General features: G+C 41.0%; 2 protein-coding genes across 2 annotated transcripts; one reads left to right on the forward strand and one right to left on the reverse strand.

Moving 5' to 3' along the window:
* Nucleotides 1-321: 321 nt before the first annotated feature.
* Nucleotides 322-3,357, reverse strand: gal3st1b (galactose-3-O-sulfotransferase 1b; the record flags this gene model as incomplete). Its single annotated transcript, XM_083793553.1, has 3 exons — nt 3,330-3,357; nt 1,586-1,726; nt 322-1,474 (listed from the first exon to the last, which is right to left on the reverse strand). Exons 1-3 carry the CDS (start codon nt 3,353-3,355, stop codon nt 322-324), a joined length of 1,320 nt encoding a protein of 439 aa, XP_083649679.1. The 5' UTR covers nt 3,356-3,357.
* A 2,193-nt stretch (nt 3,358-5,550) lies between these two features.
* On the forward strand, nt 5,551-10,654 carry srsf9 (serine and arginine rich splicing factor 9). Its single transcript, XM_083793090.1, has 5 exons — nt 5,551-5,734; nt 8,171-8,457; nt 8,813-9,030; nt 9,516-9,688; nt 9,787-10,654. Exons 2-5 carry the CDS (start codon nt 8,300-8,302, stop codon nt 10,006-10,008), a joined length of 771 nt encoding a protein of 256 aa, XP_083649216.1. The 5' UTR covers nt 5,551-5,734; nt 8,171-8,299; the 3' UTR covers nt 10,009-10,654.
* Nucleotides 10,655-11,048: the final 394 nt, after the last annotated feature.

Consider the following 11,048-nt stretch of genomic DNA (forward strand, 5'->3'; position numbering starts at 1 on the left):
TTGTGGTTTGGACGGCTGGACGCTAGTTTGGAACCTGGATCTCCGATCGAGGTGCAGAGAAGATGCCTTCTTTTGGAGCACATAGGAATGTAAATAATCAAATTCATGTATTTATCTAATAAATAATATTTCAGAATATACTGTAGGGAAAGCCACTAAAAGGAACTGTAAATCAGTGTTACACAAGTCTCTCTCTCTCTCTCACACACACACACACACACACACACACACACACACACACACTAGACATTACTCTGAAATATTTCCTCATATTGTCAATAAAATAATCCTGATCCACATTTCTTAATGACAGTAAGGTATTCAACTAATGGCATTTTTTAGCCAGCCCCATAATGTTGTGAGCCAAAGGTTGACTCCTAGATCTGATAAGTACTGTATTTCAGGTGTGAGCATTTTTCGACAGAGTGTCCTATAATTGGGGTCGACATCTTTTCTCATATTGTATCCCAAGATAGAAGATTCTCCAAATGGCTGCCAGGGCAGCAAACTTTTATCCTGAATCATGTAGGCTTCAACTGCACCCTCACCCTCAACACAGATGGCCATCATCTTAGCATTCCATCTCTTCAGCTCATCAACCTCCTTCTCCATTCTTTGTTTGCCATATGCTTCCACTCTGTTCCAGAATGTGATATTAAAATGTTGATAGAGTCTCCAATCAGCCCCATTCCACTCCAAAGCTTTAGCTCTCAACTCAGGGGTCAATCGAGACATAGATGAAGCCTTGCGGGCATTGAGTTTGAAAAACAACAGGTCCTCCATAGTCCAGCAGAGAGTGTCCTTGAGCAGGATTAGAGACTCCTCGAAATATTCTGCTATTAGGACCAGATGAAAACGTTTGGACAGAGTATGAATAACTCTCAGAACATTAGGGTCATCTTCCTCCATGTTATTATCAAATCCCAAATCAAAAAGGAGCAGATTCCTCAGGTAGAATGAATTGTAGCCATCTGGGGTGTAGAAGGCCCAAGGGCTGTGCAGAAACTCTGCCAGTTTGTCATCTCCACGGATCCTCCATGTGAGGGGGATTGCTCTGCGATAGTAATGGAATGATGAGTCAAAGAGTTCAGCTGGGTCACGTAAGATGGTAATGTACACAGCATCCGCAGGCAGAAGCTTGGCCACCTCGTGAGCATCAAAGCGCATATGGTTACAAACAATATTGAAACACTGCCCAGGCTGGTAGTCCTTGACCTGAGAACAGAGGAATGGAGATGGGTAAAAGAAGTCATTGCGACCATCAGGGAAGGCAAACTTTAACTTGTGTCTCTCTCCAAAGCGGAGGAGGATATTGAGTAATGTGCTGCTAGCAGTCTTATGCGTCTTCATGAACATGATGTTCACTTTGGGATGGCACTCTTCTGACTGGATGTTTGCGCTCTGCAGTGGGATGGTCAAATTCTTCTGCAATGCTTTTGTCATGTTTAGCACACACGAGGGAGCAATTGAGCCCCTGTGAACAAAGTATATAAATTCAAAGGATAAATACTATTACATACATGTCAATAAAAATCTGCTTGATTTTGCCTTGTCAAAATCTTTATTTCTTCCTTAAAGTACCTACTCTTGCATGTTGACTTGGGTTGGGCTAGATAGGCAGTACAGTACCAGCATGATGCCAGTCAATACAGTCCAGAGAACCACCCCTCGGATCAGTGACTTGGGCTTCCTCCCACTCATTCCAAACATGGTTATAAAAAGGTACCTGAAAAGGACAAATTAACTTGACCAGTAGGCTGACACATAACATGCAATGGGTCATTTACACAAAATCGTATAGCTAAAATTATTCCACTGTTATACTGTATAATGTAACTCTGTTGCACTCACTGTAGTGAGAAACATTGACACAATGGCGTAAAATGCAGGAGAAAGTCTATCATAGTATTATTTGACGTCCCAATTTGGAATGTTTTGGATCATATATATATGGTTATACTCACACAGATACATTGTATGCAAATGTTTACATAGACAGATAGACTATTACCAATGTATACGTAACTAAACAATCGTATTGCAGGCACCAGGCAAAATACAGCTTAAAACTCATCTTTGTCTCATCTTTCTTGTTTAGTTCATTGTTAATCCTTACCAAGAGCTGCAGTCAGTGACAAGAATGGAAATATCCAAATTTCTGTTTGTTATTCTGTTGATTGGGCTACAAATGTATTTGGAGTTGGACCGTTAAAATTATTCCAACTAAAAGTGTTGCAAGTTAAGGATTAAGCTATGATAAACAACACTAGGTATTATAAAGTGTCATGGAAAAGAATGCAAATAACTGATAAGCATGAAAATGCTGCCTCAGTATTTTCAGAGCAAAGAGCCCCTATGTTTACATAGCAAACATGTTTATGGTTCTTCAATTTCAACAGACAATACTATGAAAAGTTCCGGCCTGGTAGCAGCCCCTAGAGGCAGTGCTGCTCCTTGGTTCTACCTGAGATCAGATTCTAAAAATGTCTTCTATGTCAGTCGCTCTTCGATTTTTTTTAAATAGCAGACCTACAAGCTCGTAGCGCGCCACTAGGTAGCGCTATGATGGTTAGGGTCCATCGTCTGATTCTACCACATAAGCAAGAGCACTCAACAGATGTCAAGGCAATCCAGTGATTCCACCCATTTGTGTTAAACTGTACCGTTCTCTCTGTCTGTGCTTTTTGCAAACGGTTAATAAAGTATCCAATCAATCAACAATGAATGAAGAAACTGCCCATGATTTATGTATGAGCAGCCCAAAAAGTATATATTTTTCATTCAATGAAACAAGCAGGTGAACAATGCAGAACATATTTTCCCATTACTTGACATAGAAACACTGAATGCACTATAACAGATCTTAATTAATGATCATGTCTGACAAAGACAGGCTGCAATGTGTGCATGGTAATTGTTTTAAATATTTTAAATGACAGGAAAGCACGTACTCTATAGGGGCTTCAAGCTAAATATTAACTTCTGATAAAGACTGATAGTGATTTTACTCCATGATTCATAATTACTCATGATTCATAATTTATGACTATATTATTATGCTCTCCATCCCATTTTTATCAACAATTAATTGTTCAATAATAAGCCTCTGATTCTGAACAGATGTCTTCAAGTTCATATGCAATGATCTACTCTGTTTCACTGCATTATCTTATGATTACTGCTTCATTATCATCTTGAGGTATCTGATTAGAATGTTTCAGAAGAAACTGAAATTAGTTTTCACAATTCACAGTCACATCTTTGTGAACTCAACGAACTGAAAAGATATTCAAAGCAGTTGTTCAAAAGAAGTTAGTTGTTTGATTTACCTGTTGCGAGGTAGAGACAGCTGCATCAGGAGCATCACAGTGCAGGTATGTTTTCAATGCAGGCTGAAAACCAACCCCTAGCCTGGGTACACTATACACACACTGACCAAAGTTACCTCTCATTGGCTGTGATGAAAACTGGAAGAAGCTCGATACAAATTCCAATTGACAAACAAAAAGGCCATTTGTGTCCTTTTGGTCTCTAACACATCAACGAGTTGATCCCCTCAACTAAATGCACAGGTGTGCACAAAACCCAATGCGATAATCTCATTATTATAAAGGTAATAAAACAATGCACAATGCACTTATCTCGATGATGTGTGTGTGTGTGTGTGTGTGTGTGTGTGTGTGTGTGTGTGTGTGTGTGTGTGTGTGTGTGTGTGTGTGTGTGTGTGTGTGTACAGAGCATGAATTAATTAATTCAAGATGTATTTATTCTCAAATTTACACTGAGAAGTTAAACTCATTTGTAGTTGAGTAATAAATACAATGCATTCGAAAACATCACTGTTGAAATATTATTACAAAATAACTAAAAATAATTCTACGTTGTGGTGACCTGTTTGATCATCAGAGTTCTAAAACGACTCAAGCGTACTAGAGTGGTTAACCTCAATGTAATCTGCAGTATATTCCATGTGGTAAATGGTAATCATTTTATTTTCATTTGCCACATTAAGACAAGACATTGGCTGTGGATTCATTTCTCACCCATGGGAAAAGTGTACGATCCTGTGAAACCGGAAATGTCTGTGAAACTGGAAATGCCTGTGAAACTGTAGTCTCTACTCACCCATGACTTCACTCCATGCAGGGGGTCTGCTTACAATTGCACAATCTTTCCCAACTGCTAGGAATGCTTTCATGACTTCTGTTGGAGGATATTTAGTGGTTTTACTGCTTCATAGCACCTTTCAGGAGAGAACTGACCTGAAGGAGAAGCAAGAAATATTGCTACTCAAACATGTTTGTTCATCCTTCTAGTTCCACTGCCAGTCTAGCATGGCTGACCCATATTGTTCAAGGAGATGTATGCTTTCAAACTGGACACTTAAAAAAAGACCAAAAAGTCTGGAGACTTTAATATTCTGTGTACATGCCACTGCCATGGCGACTATCTGAAACAGAAGTTGAATAATTTTAAAAGCAAAAAAGGAATGGGGCAGAAATGTATACTTCATGTGTTTATTGAGAGCTGCCAAATACTTAGTCGTTAGGCAGAAACTGGTAATAAATAAATAAATGAATGAATGAATGAATGAATGAATGAATGAATGAATGAATGAATGAATGAGGCAGGTTATATAATACAATCTGTGCAATCTGTAAAGTTCTTGCCAAGTTGCCAACTTTATTTTAAGGATCTCCTCACTGGTCAGTAAGAATACATTGAGTAGGACTCTTGCAATCCATCCATCATCCAATGTCACTCTGACTATACAGTATCATATATTGTATAGTATATGCATACACCTCATGGTACCACACCACTTCAAAGGCCTTAAAAACTAGGCTTCAGACATCCCAAAACAAACTAGTCAGGCTACTGCTTGGCCTTCCATCTAGAACCCACTTAAACCCTACTCATTCTTATTAAGGTAGGATGGCTCAGGGTAGAAGACTTGCAATGGGCCTGGTCTACAAGATATACTACTACACCATACCCATGATTTGGCACGAACAAGGGTTTCAATTTGTTCACCTGGTAATAATACCAAAATGTGGAATGCCATGCCCTACCAACAGCCATAAGGAATTTCTAAAAGAACACCTACAGGTCAGGTTGCTCCGTGGCTGCAATTCGGAACTGGCCTAAAGTTTAGATTTTGCATTTGTACATGTTCAGAGTATAAGTACGGAGGCAGCGGGTTCTGCGCTCAGCCTCAGGACCATGGGGCATGATACCATAGATTGAAAATGTCAAAATTGATAAATACATCTAGTCTAAATCTTAGGCTATATTGATTGATTGGTTGATTGATTGATTCAGTCAGTCAGTCAGTCAGTCAGTCAGTCAGTCAGTCAGTCAGTCAGTCAGTCAGTCATTGATTTCTTGATCTCACCTGTGGAGGGCAGTGTTGGACTTTTCAGTGCAACGCCTCGCCTGTAGGACGGAAATGAAAAGAACCAGAGAAGACGGGAGGAGGAGCCTGATTTATTGCATGCTTCGTCGTACGACGGTGTCGCGAGGTGAAAATAAAAATAGCCGATCTACAAGCCCACACAACTCATCGCATCCGTTACGTGTTGTGGGCTTGTACGAGTTGTAGATCAGTACTATGTTCACCACCACGCAACACAGTTGTACGGTACAACGATAACTACTAACGCGGAAGGGGGCACGGGTACGGCGTGTGAAGTACTGACACTGCCTCGTACAAACTATCTACTTACGTGAAAAGGTAACTTGAATCCTACGATATGTTGTATCATTTTTTTGTGCTTATTGTTCATTGCTTTCTTCTCCCGCTGTACAAATATATATTTAATACATGTGCGGTTATTTCAGTTAATAATGGCGCGTTACGTAAAGTGCCGCTTGCTTGTTAGCCGGGTTAGCTCGATACATTATCAACAAAGGGATTTAGAGAGTCGGCGTTGTAGAATGGTAGAAAACGGTGTTTTTGAGCCGACGTTTAATTTAGTTGAAACGTTTGTTTTAATATTTGTTGGACTTAAAGTATGTTAAATAAAATGAAGCGCTGGCTGGCTAGGGCAGCTGAGTCTTCAGTTATCTGCAGCTAGCTACGAGGCCTAGACGCTCTAGATTCGTAGCTAACACAGCTAATCCGGGTTAGCTAAATCAATTCAAACCTTTGACCCGTACACACTAACGTTACATTCCGATTGCACAACATCCACAAGCCTGCGACGAGATGTGAACCTGTAAGTAGACATTGACTTGACATGTACCATGGCATGGGCCAGACTGTTTATAATCAAGTAACTTCCTCATTAAACACTTGTCTCCTGGTGCATTGCATGTCCACTACGGCCATCTTTGCACGTCTGGCTTTTTACATGGCCTCCTACATTATGCTACCAAGTGGTGTGTAATTAATATAGCTTAATAGTTGGCATAGTGTGCACAATAAGGAAGTGGTGATACCAACGACGCAAACCTGCCGATCGACCTTACTGACATTTAGCTTGTTATAGCCCCTCTCGGCACCCTCTTGGGTGGCATGATCAATTCCATAGCAACAGGTTTTATAGCAGCTATAAGTAATATATCAACATTTTAGTGCTGTGTTTTTGTATTCAGACAGCCAGCAATGGGTTAAACGAATGAATTTCTCTAACTATAAACTTTCACGACAGCAGACAGCCCAAGTACAAATAGCCTTTCCATAGGAGTGATAGCCTTTCCATAGGAGTATCTTTTTATATTTTTCCAAAATGAATACAAACAGCCAATAGCCTATTTCAATGCTTATATTACAAGTTATGAATGTTGAACCTAAGGAAACTATTGTAAAGGTTGTTTGCTGTAGTACATAACGCAGTGTGTTGAATCTCCATACTAGGCTCTCGCCTTGCCCTAGCCTTTAGGGGCCGCAGTCTGCCTTCAAAGATGAGGAACAATGCATTGAATTTGACTGTCCACTTCCTGATTGGTTAGTCATTTGCCAGAAAAGCTGGACAAAGCTAAGAAAATCTTTGAATTACTTATAGCTTAGCTGCTTTAAATCTGTACTTTGTGTATATGTTAAAGGGGACAAGTGAATGATGCAGTGTGCCTATTTCATGCATGCATTGTCATTTTAAAACAAATAATGTTGGGTGCTCAGGTAACACAGGGGTCAAGTTCCTAACCCAATGCTGGAGTTAAGGAGTTCTAAGCCTCTGGATACATTCGGCCGGGTTCTGGACAGAAGTAGCCTACCCCAGCCTGTGTGATTTCTGATCTAGAGGGGCGTATGCTGGGAAAAACAGCCGGTGGATCCTATTGGTTCACCGATATGAGTGCTCACCCTCCCCTCCCCGGTAGAAAACGGCGGACAACACTGTCATCACATCACCAAATTTGGAGCGACGCCCCTCTGCACTGTTATTGGTTAGTGAAATCCCCTCCCCGGTAGAAAACAGCGGAAAACTCTGACATCACAACACCAAATTTGGAGCGACGCCCCTCTGCACTGTTATTGGTTAGTGAAATCCCCTCCCCGGTAGAAAACAGCGGAAAACTCTGACCTCACAACACCAAATTTGGAGCGACGCCCATCTGCACTGTTATTGGTTAGCGAAATACAAGTTGACTCCCACTTCCTATGCCAGATTTTCCGGTGGGTTTCCCCAGGCTTTTCTTTTTGAGACGAATGCAAATGAAAATAAAAGCCTGGGTAACGAGGCTAGGACAGAAGCTGAGCGGGAAATGTCATCTGCACCAGCAATTCATAGGTTTTGTCATGGCATCCATTCAGTGTGGTGTGGAACTAGGAAACTCTTCAGTCCTCACTATCTGGTGAAAAGAAGTGGCCTTGGTGTTGCTTGACTTCGCTTGACTATACCCACCCAGGCAGGAACTAGGAACGAAAATACATGCAGAATTGGCATAAAGTCTAAAGTGGGAGAAAAATGCTTATCCTCCAAAAAAACAAAGCTTATTTTGTGTACAATTGCTCTGTTCCTTTCCACCCTTTGCCCCCTTTTTTTTTTTAAAGCTCGGCGAACAGAATGCTTTAACTACTGTTAAGGATGTCCGGCATTCATTACCCTGTGTTTTTAAAGATTTCAGGCTTGGATCCAAGGTCCTGTGTTCTGTGCTGATTGTCTGAACTCATAATTTACTACGGCTGCAACCCTGGTTAAAACTTTTTGTTTTTGTCTAAATTAAGGAGTTGGATCCGGATGGACAAAAATATTGGATTAGGATAAGGACCACTACATCTATTTGTGAACCAGAAGTGAGCTTAAAGCCTGCAGTACCTCCATTCTGTGTTAGCAGAGCCTGTTATTTCACCACCATGGCGGATGGACGGATCTATGTGGGGAATCTTCCAATGGATGTCGCGGAGAGAGACATAGAAGACCTCTTCTTCAAATATGGAAAAATACGGGACATCGAATTGAAGAACAATAGAGGCACTATTCCGTTTGCCTTCGTCCGCTTTGAAGACCCACGGTGAGTTTCTGGGATAATCTTGGGAACGTTAAAAAAAATCGCATTCCTCTTGTTGGATACATCTAACTCCTAGGCTTTAATAACGTCTCCAGGAGCTGGCAGCAGGGATTGGATGGAAAACGCTTTTCCTTTAGTCAGACAGGTGTACTGTAAGGAGTTCTGTCCTCCTAGGGATGATGACGGTGCTCTCTATGGAAGGAAGGAACAGGGATGGATATGGGGATTACGCTTAGGCTTTAATAACGTCTCCGTGAGCTGGCATCGGGGAATTGGATGGAGAAGGATTTTCGACGTGTATGTCCTTTAGTTAGTCAGACAGGAGTACTGTAAGGAGTTCTGTGCTCTCTTCTCTTAGGGATGCTGATGATGCCGTCTATGGAAGGAACGGATATGGATATGGGGATTCCAAGCTACGTGTGGAATACCCTCGCTCCTCTGGTGCTAAATTTGGCGGACCTATGGAAGGGGGAAGAGGAGGAGGAGGAGGAGGAGAAAGAGGAGGGGGGCCTGGAGGGCCTAGGGGAAGGTTTGGACCCCCAACTCGAAGATCTGAATTCCGAGTCATAGTGACTGGTAGGTGGACGTTATGAGTTGTAGACCGTTTTTTTTGTTTTCTCTCTCATGGCGGACTGGATGTCAAGGGGACTAAGTGGATGACGTCGAGTCAGCTGCTTAAGTCATGAAAGAAAAAAAACAATCGCTAAACTCACTGGTCATGTTGGCTTCATAACATCAAACACCGGCCATAGTGACTGGTAGGTGTGTTTTTTGTCAATGTTTTTAAGGACTTGCATCACCCATAGTTATGAATTTTATTTAAGAATAGCATTGCTTATATAAGGCAAATTATTAAAGTTTTGTATTTTGACCCTTTATACCATTCCTTTAAGTTTATAGTCTATTGAAGGCTATTCTCTGAGTACTACGATTCTTTATATACCAGTATGTTATTTACATATGCTGTATTTATAGTCGTAGCCTTATTCGTGTCTTCACACAATGCAAGGTTTTGTCTTTTTCACCGGGCTGCCATTTTGTCTTGTCACATTAACTTCCAGGATTACCTCCAACTGGGAGCTGGCAAGATCTCAAGGACCACATGCGTGAAGCTGGTGACGTGTGCTTTGCGGATGTGCAGCGAGATGGTGAAGGCGTTGTGGAATTCCTTCGTAGGGAAGACATGGAGTATGCTCTGCGTAGACTGGACCGGACTGAGTTCCGTTCTCATCAAGTGAGTACACGTCTTGCACATCATTCTTACTCTTATTCATTTAATATGTAGTGTCCTAGTAGTAACAATTGATGATTTCTCTTGTCAACTCCTTGCAGGGTGAAACGGCATACATCCGTGTCTATGAAGAGAGAGTTACTCCCAGCTTTAATCGTTCACGTTCCCGTTCCAGATCTAGAGGGCGTTATGAAAGATCTCCACCGCCCTACCAGAGCAGAGGGTCCCCCCCTCAGCGCTACCAATCACCACCACCACGTATGTCCCGCCATAGTCCACCCTCCAGGAGACAGCATAGCCCACCCCCACGCCACTACCGGTAGAAACAATATATGGGCAGTGAAGGAGTTGAATTTTTGTAATGATATTCTACTTTTATTTTTTAATTTGACTTCATCCCAGGCCTCCCCTATGTTACACCAATTCCCGCCCTTTGCTTGTGATTTACATTCCATGATTAGGATTTCCTCCCACCCATCATTTCTACGCCTTAAAGGTTAGGGTTTTTGAGTCACTTCCATGGTAAGTTCAAGATGCACGTTCAAGATGCACTATTATGCATTTATCAAGACAAATGTCAAAACATTTTCTCATTTTCTTTAAAGAAATGATAACTGCTCGTCGATTGGCCTCTATTATTATGAAATGAGTAAAAATATACACTTCTGCAGCCATTGAACTACCGGTAATTGTGATTCTGCAACTTGAAATGTTAAATGCGTAACAGAATCCTCAGTTTGTGTCAAAGTGCTATTTTAAATTATGGTGAGGCCTTTTTTGTAATTGAGCCAGAAGGAGCTACACAATAATACTTCCTTTTTTATGTCTGGCTGTGTTGCTGTTAGAATAGTGACACAATAACTGAGTGTCATCATTTGGCTTATGTTAATTTCATCAAACTGTATGATTAAATGTTTTCTTTTCATTTCTTCGCCTTTTTTGAAATAAATGAAACGAAATTTTACTCTACTTCATCTGGCCCTAGTTATGTTTTGATTTAACCCATTAAAACGGGAGACTTTATTCCATTGTGGTCCTATGAATCCCCTGTGTAAACTTAGATTTGCATGCCTGTTATGGCAAAATGTTAAATTTGTAGTAAACGTTTAAATACAATAATGTGGTGGTCAGGAATGTTGGCTTAACTAGGTAGCTCAGATTTATTCAACTGGAATTAATACATACTTTTTGGTTCCAATTCTCAAACCGTAGTACCAATAAGGAAACCTCACATTTTTCGTGGGGGGAGGATTTGGATTCTTGGGGAACAATGTACATTTGATGTATTGTTTCATTATTATGCACCATTTCTTGTGCCAGTGAGGTGTGCTAAAATTGGAGATGCAAGTCTTTCAGACTTTTT

This window comes from Protomyctophum parallelum (assembly GCF_964188405.1).
Source record: "Protomyctophum parallelum genome assembly, chromosome: 21".
NCBI classification, from domain to species: domain Eukaryota; kingdom Metazoa; phylum Chordata; class Actinopteri; order Myctophiformes; family Myctophidae; genus Protomyctophum; species Protomyctophum parallelum.

Bases quoted from the DNA above. Each gene is read 5' to 3' on its own strand.
- srsf9 (XM_083793090.1), top strand. From the start codon at position 8,300: ATGGCGGATGGACGGATCTATGTGGGGAATCTTCCAATGGATGTCGCG. The intron at 8,458-8,812 runs GTGAGTTTCTGG...CTCTTCTCTTAG, and splicing joins GTCCGCTTTGAAGACCCACG to GGATGCTGATGATGCCGTCT. The intron at 9,031-9,515 runs GTAGGTGGACGT...ATTAACTTCCAG, and splicing joins ATTCCGAGTCATAGTGACTG to GATTACCTCCAACTGGGAGC.